General features: G+C 43.7%; 1 protein-coding gene across 2 annotated transcripts in view; it reads right to left on the bottom strand.

Annotated features, from left to right (window-relative positions):
* Positions 1-5,099, bottom strand: part of axin2 (axin 2 (conductin, axil)) — a 13,576-nt gene extending 8,477 nt beyond the window's left edge. For both annotated transcript variants that reach the window (XM_032536687.1, XM_032536688.1), the window contains exons 1-3: positions 4,291-5,099; positions 2,311-2,442; positions 211-313 (exon numbers count right to left, since the gene is read on the bottom strand). In XM_032536687.1, the coding sequence (XP_032392578.1) occupies positions 211-313; positions 2,311-2,442; positions 4,291-5,099 (1,044 nt within the window). The remainder of the gene's footprint in view (positions 1-210; positions 314-2,310; positions 2,443-4,290) is intronic.
* Positions 5,100-14,701: the final 9,602 nt, after the last annotated feature.

The following is a 14,701-nucleotide window of genomic DNA, read 5'->3' on the forward strand; positions in this document are numbered from 1 at the left end:
GGGCTGGGTCTTTGACGTTACTCTTTAGATCTTTGCTGGTGTTGTTCAATTGAGAATGTCGAATACAGTTTGTGCGGTACTATTCATAGAACCAAGAGAGACCCGGAACAGAGGGTGGTATGGAAATTACACTGTGGGACCCAGGTTCAAAAAGACTTTGGAGCATGTGTCTGTGTGGTTATGTGTGTGTGCGTGTGTGTGTGTACTTACTGGGAAAGCAGGCAGAGAGACTTGGCTGTTCATCCTCATGTTGCGTTGCATCTCCCTCTGTATCTGTTTCTTTGAGCCCAGTTTATACGGAGGGATGCCATCTCTGAGGGGGTACAGACAGATCCCAAAGGTCATTTACCCACTAAGATACATGATGTAAGACCAAACAGCCATTCAGGAAGAATCTTATTGGTTAACAGGGTAGTTCAAGCAAGAATAAATCCAACTCATAATGCCATCCATTTTGTTTTTCATCTTTTAGACCCAGTTTAAAAAAGTACTCAGAGGTAAATCACATCCGCCTTTCTGGTTTTGTTTGTGTATTGGAGCAAACCGGGTTACATGGCTTTGAGTGAAGTGGTAGGAGGTTTTGCTTGCCCTAGAAATTACACTAATTTTCATCTCTGGCTTCAGCACAGAACTGGGCATCCTGCTGGCTACTTCCTTTCAACACTTCACAAACAGTGACAAATAAAAACAACCTCTGCAGTCACAGTGCACTCTGCTCTATGGGCTAGAAGTAGTGTCAGTATTAGCATTCCCCTACTGAGTTTTCTGTTGAGTTGAGGACACAGTTAGCATTAGCAACTCATATTTATTCAAAGAGTTACTGCAGGACAGGACCCAAGGGTGTAACTAACCTGGTTAAATCCATCTGAGGGACTGACTGGCTAAATGGCTAAAAAATCAAATCAAACGACAAAAGCTCAAGCCTGAAACTGAAGCATTTGACAGTGTAAAACAGTGTCTTTTCTCCATGCTAAACAGCAGTTTCCTGGTGACCTAGCCTAACTGAGGAGCACTTTTCCACTTTTGCTTTGAAATGCCACAGTCATGCGCATAGGCAACCACCCCCCTCCCCTCCCCCCAATCTTCATTTGGCAAGCGCAGCCAGCCTCTGATCTCCGCACATCAAAAGGCTGGTTTGTAAGATAAGGTAATGTTTGAAGTCTGCGCAGCTGCATTCCCCAGCGTCCAAGCAAATCCATAAATAAGATATAAGCAAAAATCCCCACCCCATCACCACGCTTTCTCTTTCCACCCAAGCGCCTCCTCCCCGTTGCTTTTTCCCTTTTTTTTATTCTTTTCTTTATCTGTAATTGAGATTCAAATGTTTATGGGTCCTTTTAACTGACCTAAAGAGTGGCAGATATTCTGATCAAGGCCAGAGTGGGCAGGAATTGAGGTGTGTGGGGGTTGTGTCCCTGTGGCCAGGGCTTTATAACTGCACTGGGCAAAGTACAGCAGAATAGGATTATATGGGCCTCAGCTTCTTTGAAGCATGGCTGTCTAGGAGATATGCCAGAGCAGAAGACCCTGTTATAAAAAACTCTTTCTAGCTGCCATATTTATGTGTAGCCCAGGCCACTAGTTGCACCGTACATCAGTGTCTCAGTCTTTAAGTGTCTTTAGCTTGGTGATGGCTAACCTTGCTGCTTCAGTGAATGTATTCTCATATGAGATGAGGTAAAGAAGAACTTGCACCAAGATTTTTCTGCTTTTTGTCCAAAAATCTGACCTGAGCGAGAGCTCTTGGCCTTGAGCTGTGCACCATGCAATGACGTCATAGTACCCTGTCACTTGAGAGACACGTGATTACGCCAAGTAATCCGTACGAAGAACAAGGCCCGAGGCACGTACACAGATAAGCACAAACCACATGTGGACAGAGGCATTACACTTGTGCATTATTTTTATGCTGAAACGACTAGTCAATTCCTTGATTAGTCAATCTATAGGTGGTTAATCATCAACAGTTTTGAAAATTGACTAATCGTTTACGACATTTAGCAAGAAAAAGTGCCAAATGTGCACATTTCCAAGTTGTTGAAAAAGGAGTGTTTTGCTGCTTTTCTTCATTTCATTGTTGTAATTAGATACAGAAACTAACCACAAGCCGCAAAACCTCTTTGTGAAACTTTTACCAACAGTGTCACCTGATGTAAAGCCTCTATGCTCATTCCCATGTATCAACTCACAAAGTCTCTCTTCATTTACAGAATAATGTTAAAATCTACACTCAAAAACCTTTTTTAAATGCACAAATGGAACCTAACTCATGCCTTATCCTGACCACACACCCACACAATATTCACTTACACACTGCTGTCAGTCACAGACATGGCATCATCGGTCAAGGCGTCACTGGACACCTCGCTGTCATTGGTGCTGCTGACGGGGGCAAAAGAGCCCACATGGCAGGGGTTGAGTGAGTCTCCTCTCTTGTATGATCTGGAGAGGTTACAACAACAAAAATCAGATTAATCCTAATACAATACTATAAAACAGTATCCAACAGGTGGGTGACATTCCATTTGTATTTCACTTTTGTTAAGAATCAAGAGAAGTTTTATCTTCTGAGGGTTTTAATGACATTAAGAGGAAAAAGTGATTCATGTGTTCAATAGTTGCTACCAATAACAACTGCCGAATGGATATGACCGACTACTCTGGCGGCAGGCAGTCTCCAGCCTTCAAATACAAGTTCCTATGCACTGGGAAAGCTGTGGTTTTCTTTTCATGCAGCATTTATGCCCACAATTTCTTTCCATTTCTCGCATTCACACTCACTCTTTCCTCAGCGTTCATCTCCCGCTGTGCATGCATTCTTGCCATGGTACAGGAGAAAAGAGGAGAGTGACCAAAACAGGGGAAAAAAAAAAAGTTTAGAGCGGAAGCATGAGTGTGTGTCAGAGAAGGAAAGAAAGGGGAAAGGAAAAAAAGGGGGCTCTTCATGTGGGAGAGACCCAGCAGGACTAAAGCTGTAGGCCCCCAGCTCCAGGCTGACCTTCAGAGCGGCTTGCAAAGAGTCAGGTATTTAACACAGCTGGCCTTGCATTCTTCCCTCCCTTTCTCTCTCACCCCTCATTTATTCTTTCTCCTCCCTCCCTTTCATGAGGTGCACTCCCCCTCCCACTACTCCTTACACTCTCTCTCTCTCTCTGTGTTCTTCCTTTCCGCTCTCTTTCCCCTCACTTTTGCTCCAAAAGCATGCCTTGTAGTCCCCATGCCTGAGTTTTCAAAAGGTAAAAATGATAAATGTGGAGAAGACGGGGGCAAAGCAGCAAAGAGAAAATTTAGATGAGAATTGACGCAAACGAGAAAAGAGGGAAGGAGAGATTGAGAGCGATGGGTGGTGGGGAGGTGGGTGTTGATTCTGTACTGTAGCTGCTGCCATTCAGGGTTTGTTTTTAATAAGTTAGATGAGAAGAGGGAAGCGGAAAAGAGAGAAATGGCTTCCACCTGTATTGAATCTATAAGTTGACAATGGGGCTTCATGTCAAAAGAGGACTATTCTTTCACATTAAGCAACAAGCATCCCACTGTAGGAGAGTCCCCTCCACTCCTATCACCATGCACAAGCTGTCAATCCATGTGGCCCAGAGCAGGTAGCTGTCACTTTACTTAGCCTATCATACTCATGAAAGGTGAGATCTCAGCAACTTCTATTTGAGTGTCCCATTATCTACAGCAACATCAGAAGATGTCTCCATGTTGGGACTTTAAAAACCACATGAATTATATAGGTCCATAAAGGTCCTCAAGAAGAGCATATGCATTTTTTTTTAATTTGAACTTTGTTTTACTCTTTTAAAAATGGGCAGACAAAGCTCGAAAGGACACAAGCATCAAAACAAAGCTACAAAACATCCTTTTCAAACTGCCATCTATATATCTGCTATAGATTTATATCTCTGCCAAGGGCTTGAGGGCAGTGTGGTACAGGAGTAGGCATAGCAATGTCATCATCTATTATTTGCTGGCTGGGGCCAGAGCCAGCCATGCTCTGTGAACTTTTCCCGTGGAAGACGATCCCTCATTCTGCTGAACTATTTCAAAGCTCCGGAAATCCAGGCTGCTGCTGCTGGAGATGGTGAGAGGGGCCATAGAGCCAGGGAGTGAAAGACAGACTGGAGTTTCTACAAATGTAAAAGGAAACCCTGAAGTAATTTGGAGGGGGAAACATGTGTTGCACTTTTACGCACAATGATAAGGTGTCTAGTTGCTTGTAATGTGGCTTTTACTAATGTGCAGCATGACTTCTAAGCTAAACAGTTTAAAAAGGTGTTGCAACCATACCTGTATCCTCTTTCCATCACCTCCACCACCCTCATGGACACGGTGGTCCTCTGCGCCTTCGCAGACAATCCAACCAGCGCTTTGGCTTTGAAATCACAATTCCACTCCTCCTCTTCATTGAGCGTGGGCAGGTATCCACATACAACTTTAAGGTCGCCCAATCCGTTCGAGTTGACATGATTCGGGTTTTCTCCCCCAGTCCTCACGTACTCGAGGTAAATGTCAGAGGTCAGAAACATCTGGTACGCGTTCTCCTCCATGTTGGTTTGGATCTCCGTTTGCGCCTGGTCGAACATCGCAGAGTCTATGTGTTGCTTCTTCACATTATCCCGTATGAAGGTTTTAGTCGCTGGCTTGAGCTGCTTGGCGACAATGCTGTTGTTTTCGATGTAGCGCTTGTAAATTGCTTTGGCGACTCTCTGCGTTTTGGTATCCTTGAGGTCCATTTGCCTGAAACCATTGCAGGCAAACCAAAAGTCTAAAGTATCGACACATTTCTCTCGCTCCAGGAATGTCCTAAAAAGAAGAGCACCGTCCTGGTCCCCGAGGAGAGAGTGCAAAGACTTTGTCCACCGGGAAAGCGGTGAGTCCGGGGAGGCACTCCCCTCTGGCTCCCCAAGACCATCCTCGTTCCTCCTGGCAGAGGATCCCGGACAGCCGAAGAAAACCGATTTGGGGGGTTCCAGAGGTTTCATCATTAAGAGTTTGCCGGGGTAGCAGGGCGCCTCGCCCTCCTCCCCCGGCACCGGGGGTCGAGGAGCATCTTCTCGGAAACTACTGGCGATATGGTCCATAAGCGCCCGGCTCATGGCTCTGAAGGCGGCAGGAGCCTGTGTGTTGTTCGCCTCCTCGGAGCTTCTACTGTAATCTCCTCACTCTCTTATGTCAGCAGGGGGGGGGGGGAGCTTCTCTCTGGGTGCCCGTCTTCTCTCTGAAACACAAAGTATTGATCTAATCAAAACCAGATCCGCCCCAACTTCAAAAGGGAGAGAGGCGCAGTAAGAGTCTTTTCAGACCCTCACTGACTTCTAAAAAAAAAAAAAAATGCTGCCTAGTTCACAGACAAAAAAAATGTGAGAAAACGCTGCAGCAGCATTACATAAACAGTATTTCTTCATATCTCAATCTGGAATATGACTTCTAACGCGATATTGGTTACATTTACAAAAATATAAGGGATTCTTCACATGGACAGTCGAGCAGAAACCACCTGAGCGATGCCTGAACTGAATCTACATCATCTTCCCTTCACACGTAGCCTTTGTCAAGCGGGGCAACGAACTTCTCACCACTAATAACTAGCCTAGTCATTATCCCTCCAACGGACACGGCTTTAGTGAAGCTTCCAGATCCATCACACCTGATGTCAGGGTTGGAGCCTGACTGCCTGCTGCAGAATGTAACCACATGTCTTTCTACCATCCCTGCCACTTTCTCATTTCTGGGGCAGTCATTTCTACGTCTCAACATCTCATCACAGGCGACTAAATCACGTCAAATTGAGCCTTCCCGCGAATACCTGTAGGACATTGATGTGGGACGAACTCGGAGAGATCGAAAAACGTGACCCAAATAGTTAATGGAGTTACCCGGCTGCAGCTGGCTCCTGTGTTTGGTGTACTACTACTGCAGCTATGACATGCTCAAATGTTTCAAACGTCCAGCTATCTTTTGTTCCATTATCGCAGAGATTTAGGAGGTGTTTGTTACAGATTATCGCTTTTTTTTTACACCTCAAAGCATCACTGTGACAGTGTATCAGCGGCTGATGTGCAACATTGCATATGTCACTAGTACCACTGACAAACGGTTACATTGCGCAAGTGTTTAACTTGTCAGAGACAGTAGAGAGGCTTCTCCGGACACTGACTAAATCTTCCTATGCTAAATCTTCCGGGCTGCTTAAAAAAATAAGCAACCCTTCAAAATGACATCCAATGCGTCCGCGTACATAACAACCCCACTCCCTGTCACGTAGTCTTTCAAAGTTTTTTAATGTTGCATTTAAGGCGAATAACGACTCCTCTTTAAACGTCCAATCCCAAGTACACCAAAGTCTCAGATCTTGTGGGGGAGGAATTCCACAAAAGAAAGGAGCTAATCTACTACTAAAATGTTCTACTTTAACTTTAAAGATGGGTATAACAATATCGAAACGAACATTAAATGAATGATGCCTAAACGCTCCGAAGCGTTTTTTGGTGGTGTTTTTAACTGAAGAAAAAAAGAAATTTCCCCCTGAACGTTACTTCAAAGGCGAGTCAACAGCACATCAAAGGGAACTCCAATGGGGGCCGGTTTGAGGAGGCACATACTCTTGTAACTTACCATGGATCCATGAGTTCTCTCCTTAAATTAAACTCCAGTTGTTGTTTTATCCACAGAAAAGTGCGTATAATCCACAGTACTCGTCTCCGCAACGCGTCCACATACAGTCCGTTCAGGTTTGAGTCGGTTTACGGAGAAAAAAAAGGCACACGAGAGGAAAAAAAAAATACCCCTTTTCTCTCTCCTCCTTTTCTCTTCCCTATGGTTTCAGGCTGCCATGCTGCACGGTAGGTCTCTCCTGTAGGCGACTCCAACACCAACTGAGCCGACAGGCTGGAGCAGCGCACTTCAAAGTAAGGAACCTACTGCCGGGTCCCGACAGCTGCATAAAAACAATTGGAGCTTGATGCATGTGAAAAATAAAAATAATAAAAATAAAAAAGTGTCGGAGCTGCCCCTACGTTGTAATCACTCTTGGTGAAACATATTTTAAGGGTTGTTGGGTTTATTTTCCTGCCCCGAAGGCTTTTTGCCACGTTTTAACAATCTTTTCCCACATCACCCTAGTTGAAACTACATAGTAAGGACCTTATCAAAGACAAGCAATCTTGAGCCAACTCCCGGAGGGTTTGGAGCGTAAAGTAACTGATCTGCCGCCCCAATAGCATTATCGCTACAATCCCTCTGTTGCTACATAAACTTTAAAGACGTAGAGATCCTTTCTTTTCAAGACCCACATAGTTTTTCAGATTGACCCATTTGAGACCTGGGGATGCACAATGCGCGCATCGAATGGCACGTTCATATCCTTATATACATTTATGGTGACATTACAAGAAGACAATAGTCCAGGAAAATAAGGAAACTATGATTTTTAATCCCCTTAAGACTCTATTTGGCAAACATAGAGACACAGATGTGGCCACTTCTGCAGGACTCAAAGACTTGCTGAAGAAAACTTCCGCAGGACAAGTCTTCAACATTACGCTTAACCCCAGGCATTTACAACGAGACACTTTAATTATCCACATACGCCATTCACATACAACATGTTGCAATAGGAAATCATAGTGCTGTGCATCACTCCACAGCTCCTACCAGTGGCAATAAGGGCACATGATCCTGTGCATGCATGCACACCGGATTAAAACATCTGTTCATCAAGGATAAATTCCCTGAAGGATGTTGATGATGATGGTCATATCATTTAAGCAACAGAAGAATTACTCCCCTCTGCAGCGCTGACAGTACAGCTTTCTGCAGCAGATAACACAAAAAGTGAAAAGCCTTAGACAGATCAGACATTCAATATACATCCTTTTACGGGTCTGATTGAGAGGACTTGTTAAGATACAGGCAGCAGTGGACATTGTGGACACTACATTTTCTTTATCTGTACTGGACTAGCTAGAGACAGGGATGTTACTAGTGTTTATAGAACAGAGTCAACTGTGTTTTGGATAGGGCTTTAGTGTTCAAATGAGCCACCACAGGAGACCCTTTGTACAAGATGGCTATATTCTTGAAAGGGACAGTAGGTGTCTGTGTTTCCCTTGTTGTCTCAGTGGACATTCAAAAAGTACAGTACGAAGACGGCAAGAACTTTGATCAGCTTGTTTACTAAAGGTGCTGTGAAACCTTCTCCCTTGATGCCTCGCTTCCTATCAAGGTTAATAAAAGTAAATTACTCTTGAAGAGGCCATGATGACTAAGGTATTACTCATCATTCAAAGGCCACTTTATTGCCTTGAAATTCTGCACACTCACATCCTGGACAAAGACATCCCCAATGTGTCTGCATCAAACGTACTGTCCCAGTAAAACTTAAACAGTAGTAATTCCAAACCAAGAGTAACTGTACCCCTGGGGTTACTTCTGCAATTGCTTGCAGGTATGTGAAGCAATTGTGTAGTAGCACAACTGTGTAGTAACACAACTGTTTGAAATAAAATAGACATTACAAATAAATATTTTCAAAAATCCACGTAGTGGATTAGTTGTAACACCTGAACTCCACATGTTGAGAGTGCATGAAAACTAATAAGCAAGCAAGCTGTTAAGCTGAAACAGAAAAGTAATGATAAATGGTTGAGATAGATAAAAACGATAAAACACAAAATAAATGTCAGTGCAGAGTACATCTCACAAAGAAAGGTTGGGGCCTACCGGTGTACAGTATATCTGACATCTGAGACCATGTCAGATGTGAGACATTAATGACCAAACAAACATAATTTTTTATAAAGCTCATCTACACAGTCTGGGTCTTTCTGTAGGTGTACAAGTCATCTGGCTAATATACAGACCTTGACAATGTCAGCCTTTGTTAACTTTGGAGGGCTGAGGCTGACCTCTGACAGTAAACACACCAGGGTGGAAACCATCACCATGGTGATGGTGTGGACCCCCTGCTAGTACCAGGGGCCAGTTGAGCCCTCATGTCCTGCCTTGTCAACCCCCTCTATGGTTCATGGGAGGTCCCCATAGGTCGGGTCTTCCCTGCTGCCCCTTAGGAGCTGACCCCAGGTCTGTGACAGGCCTGAGACCAGGGGTGTCCTTGGCTCCTGGCCCTATAAAAAGACCCTTGAAAGAGGGTTTCAGGGGGAGAGGTTATGAGGTGCAACTGTCTCTCTGTTTGGGAAGATATTATTACAGGGACAGGTCAAATTCAGCCCGACTACAAAGAGCCCTATAAATAGAGATGGAAAGGCACACATTAATCACTTGCGGGTCCAATCAATTCTTTAATCTTGACTGCTTCTTCTTTTTTTTTTTGCATGTGCACAAAATGCACAAAGCATCTTAATTGTCTATGGTATCTCAAGTCAGATTTAATGCAAACACTTCCTATATAACAACTTAAGAGTACTAGAAAGCTTTTTACAACTGTTGTATGGTCTCCTGAGGACTCCTGTTGTAACTACTACTGGCCACCTCAGTCATAAACACTCAGTGTGTGTGTGTGTGTGTGTGTGTGTGTGTGTGTGTGTGTGTGTGTGTGTGTGTGTGTGTGTGTGCATGCAAGTGTGTGTGTGTCTACCGTTGTTGTCCTCTCTGTGCTGCAGCTCTGTGATCAGTAACTGCTCTCAATTACAGTATTGTGTGCTGTTCCATTCGGCTTGGGGTTAAACTCTTTGCAGACCCCTTTGAAGTACTCATCCCTTTATCTCAAGCCAGAGCCAAGAATTTTGGGGGAGGACAATGGAAATGAAACCAAGAGGGAAGCTTATGGCAATTATCAACCAGGGCCATGAGGAGGAAGTCAGCACACACAGACAGAGAGAGAGAGAGAGAGAGAGAGCGCAGATAAAGAGAGCAGGAGACAGCCAATGTAGGACAGGGGTTTACTGTTTCAAGTTTGTTTGGTGTGTACACACCTCGGGCAGCAACTGACTGCCGAGAGAGGAAATGGAGGCTACCTCTTTAAAGTAGGTGACAACAGGGGGACAATGGCCTCTGAAGGGAGCAAGGAGCTTATGAGAGGAGCTGTGGTGGTGGTGGTGGTGGTCAAAACACAACATAATAGGACCAAAGAGTGGCAGGAGGATGGAGAACAGAGGGAGAAGTGCTGTTGTCAGCAGAATCAAATAGCACGCAGAGAGCTGGGGAAGATACAATTAAAGTGTGGAGTCAAGACATGCTTTGAAGTTGGACATGGTGCATAATACCCTTAAAAGTTAAGGAAGGGCAACAATTCGGCAGCTTGTTATGGGTGTTTGAAAAGGGAAGAGGAGAAAAAAAGAGTGCGCGTGAGGGGGGGGGGGGGGGGGGGGGGGGGGGGGGGGTTGTTTTGAAAGGGTTCAGTTTGAGGGGAATGAAGTTGGATTCAAGCGCCAATGGCCCCAGAAGGATGTTGTGTTGCAAAACAGGGAATGTAAAGTGTGAGTGGGAGTCAGCGCCTACCTGTGCATTTTGATGATTGGGATGAGTGTGTGAAGGATGGAAGTAGGGAAAGAGAGATATGTCAGAGAGTGGAATAGAGAGCGAGACAGGTGAAAGAGAAAAGACTATGAAGAAAGAATGAGACATGAAATAGGTACGGAATTGGTAGTGAAGGAAGGCGAAAAGAAATAAAAGAGAGGCAAGAAGAGAGAGGGGGGCTGTTGAAGGTTATTTATTGGTTTTTTTCCCCTCATTTTAATCCCATTTTGCGCTTGACTTTTAAGTCTACCAATGTATAGAAACAATGTCGGATGCACTGTCTAATCCCGTTTGGGCCATGAAGCTCACTCCACACTGACAGTAATGACTTTCATTTCCTCTGCAGCTCACACTGAAGCACCATGCAGACACTTCACAGGCTGGACGCCACTGTTCTGCCATGCTTGACAGGACAGCCATCCGTCTCCGAATCAGTCTTTAACCTAACCCTGTGGGCTCCCTCACTCATCCTTAATCCATCACTTTAACCCTGTCTTCCTCTTTCCTGACTCCGGATTGCAGAGGGTTCCCAGACTGGTAAGGTGATTAACTTGCTCATCCATTCAACAAGTGCCAGATTTTTAACTCTTTCCCCCTGCTTCCTGTTCCTCCATTAGAGGGCTGTAACACATCAACAGGGTGAGCACCATGGCAACAGCTATATGCTCTAAAGAGGCCTGACAGCTCTAACACTGTCTCGCTTGACAACAAGATACTATGTCCACACACATGCAGATCAATGTGAAATGTTTCTTGTCAGATGTTTGGCATTAAACACTGAATTCCCAAATCAAGAGAAGAATATGAATTTTCAGCGGGTAAAGATTCTCCAAAATGAATCATGTGACAATCAGATCCTTGAAATGACATGGCAGCCATACTGTACATCACCATTTAGACCACATTTGTCAGGGCGGTAACTACCTTGGAGCACACAGAGGTCCTTATAATGCCCTCAATAACATTTCTGGGAATGTTGGAGGTTCAATAACTTCAGAAGAAATCTACATAATGTGATAAAACAGATGAGTTTTTGACTGTAAGGCAAAACATTGATTAAACAAAGGGGATTTAGTATTCTCTAGCCCAATTGCATAGGTGTCTATGTAGAAAAGGCTTGCAAACAGCATTTAGATCATAATGTTGGGAAATGAAATGTGTAAAGAAAACACTGAAAAGTGAAAGGTATTGTACGAATTGTGAAATTCTGTATTTTATTAAAAACGCTCTTTGGTTCGTTTAAATGGAATGGAAAGTAAGTAAAGTCAATTCAAAGACACAACTAGGCACAAATGAAAGAAGAATGTGTGGCCATGGTCTACTTAACTATTACCAGTTCAGGTCCAAGAATATGTAAAGTAATAAAAAAAAGAGGCTGAGAGAGATAAATGTAAAGAGTGAGACAGAGATACCAGATTTTCAGACAGAGACATAGGGCAAGCGATACAGACAAACCTCCCACACGGTCTTCTGTCCCTTTGCTCAACCCACACTATCAGCCCAGATGGCAAATTCATGCCACAATCACACAAACACAACCTGCTGTGCCTTCTTCACTAAGGCTGCATAGCCTCTAACCCACTTGTTCTCAATTCACACAGTTGCAGATCTTTTTCACAGCTCTTGTTGCACTTGAGTGACAGGGCCATGGAAAAAAAGGAAAAATCACTGCCATAACTAGCATATCAACAAAGTGAGAGTGATATAAGCTACGAGAGAGACAAAGGCAGAAAACATGGTGGAAGACATCAGTGTGTGTGAGAAGTGTTGGCGATAAACAGGTTTATTTATGCAAGCAGCATACAGCAGCAAAACACAGGCCTCCTAGGGTCTGACTCAGAATACAGCGCTATAAAAAGCTCCAGTGACACACGGCTCACGCACACGCACAATGACTTTGTCAATCACACGCTGATGTACAGTCAATCCCAGAGGCCTGTCATAGCGCTCAGAATAAAGCGTACACACACAGATTGTCACGTGTAGATCTAGTAAAAGGCAGAGAAGACCTCTCAGGTATATTGGAATAAAATATTTCAAAACAAAAATTGGATTTAAAGTTCCTCTGTACCACATTTGCCATTGCTCTACATTTCTGATTCAGCGCCATGATGCAGTTATTTTTTATTTATTTATCTAGAGTGCATTTTGAGAGTGTGCAATGATTTTTAAATGGGCCTTTGTGCACTCATCATGTCATGACAACTATTCTTTATACAATGCAACATTTAAACCTCCAGCTGAAGCAAACACATGAAAACCATCTAAATGACAGTACTGAAGTGAGAATATGGTGGAAACCTTTGGAGCTCCCTGACTGCCCTTTACTGTTGTCACACAAAAGTCCATCGTCTGATGTGGAGATAACTGAGAGGAAGCGAGGGCTTTGATCGTTAATGGGGCCATGTCGGGTGCTTGGTAATGACATTCGTTGCTTGTAGTTACACAAGCACAATTATGGAGGTTATTCTGGTGGTAGACAATCAATTAGAGTAAAACTATGTCCCAATAAAAACACAGATTGAAGGAAAGGTTATTGCTGGAGCCTGTTTGGGTGTAAAGGGCTGAGTACACATTACCCTTTAAATCTACAGTATCAGCAGCTCCATTTAAAGTTATTAATAAAGTACTCAGTATGCTTTCAATTAAGTGTTTGTTGGATCATCTTACAGTATCTGAAACATTCTTTTTGACAATACAATTGGTTGGGGAAGCGTAGTATGAGTATGAGTAAAACAAACTTGTTCATATGATGTCGTCTGAGGGCTAAAGTGTTCATATCTGTTTGACATGGTTATACTTGAAGGTGTGGGACAAAAAGCCTGGCATCATCAAGAGAGGGGTGAGATGTGATGAATTGTACAAATGCAGATAAGAGCATGCATTTCAAGCTGTCTCTCCTTAAAAGGCGTTCTAGGTGTTGCACTTTTATGACATTTGATGGCAGTAGTTGTGTAAATAAAAGTCAAATCCTGCCTACTTTCTCACCTCCACATACCTGGAAAATTGCTGCGCAAAGGTACGCATTATTACTGGAGGATATAGGTCCCCATAACTTCTGTAAGGGGACCATAGTATGCATCAAAAACGTCAGGAATTTGTTCAATGAAGACCGGTGCTTGGTGACAGTGACACACCGCACAAAACAAGGCGACAGTGGCTCACCGTTGGCCCAAAAGTCGATTTGGTGTGCCAGGTGCCAAGTGTGGCCATTCAGAAAAGGATTAAACACTTCAGACACAATCGGTATTGGTCATTCTAGTTTGTCTGAAGTATACTGAGACCATACCTGACATAAGGATGTAACACGTACTGGATGTCACACATACTTCCTTACATGTTCACAAATGTATGAACATGCATTATGATGCTGTGTTGCAATAGTTCTGAATCCTCTGTGCGCTTCTTCCAGAAACAACAGACTGTACAAAGGCTTTGTGCTGAAAGACTAAATTCCTGTTTCTCAGATGTCGGTCTGACAGTCCTCTCTCCTTTCGTCTCTCTTTTTTTTCTTCTCTCTCTTTGCCTGGGCAGCAGAATCAGCACATCAAATAAATACAGAGATGGGTTTAGGGTTTCGCTTGGAGACAGCAGAACAGGTCACAGACAATAGGAACACATGGAAGTGCGCGAAACTGCGGGTGTAAAAAGAAAGAATTTCCAATGCAAATAAGTTTAGAGGCCTCTTTGAAATCAAATCGGATTTTGGAATTTAATAACGCCTCCAAATTGTTTCCAGGGAAAAACTGGAATCTTTTGAAATGATCAGTATTCAAAGTCATGCATTCCTCACCTACCATAGAGACAAAAAACAACAGATGAGGGCTCATTATGAAGCCCATCCTTGGTCCACTAAATGTTATTATCATCATAAAACCTCCACACTACTGAGACATTGGAGAAGACTTGGAGACATGGTGGCCATTTCATGGACTACACTGTCTGAGTAAATCAGCTGGGGTTTGAGGGGAGCCGTTGGTAAAACATAAAGTGGTGGCTGAGGCAGAAACACTGGGCCCAAGGACTGTAGCGGTTGGCCTGAGTTTCAAACAACTGACTCACAGCGCTCTTTATCTGAACCAACCACAAACCCCCAACTACTCTTTACAGTTCAAACGGGGGCTTGAGCAGAAAGCCAATGCATAATAGTGATGGGGAGATGGGAATTCAAGGTCTATGACTTCAGTGTTAAGTTACAAAGCTAATCTTGGTTAACATGCAT

This window comes from Etheostoma spectabile, chromosome 15 (genome assembly GCF_008692095.1).
Source record: "Etheostoma spectabile isolate EspeVRDwgs_2016 chromosome 15, UIUC_Espe_1.0, whole genome shotgun sequence".
NCBI lineage: Eukaryota > Metazoa > Chordata > Actinopteri > Perciformes > Percidae > Etheostoma > Etheostoma spectabile.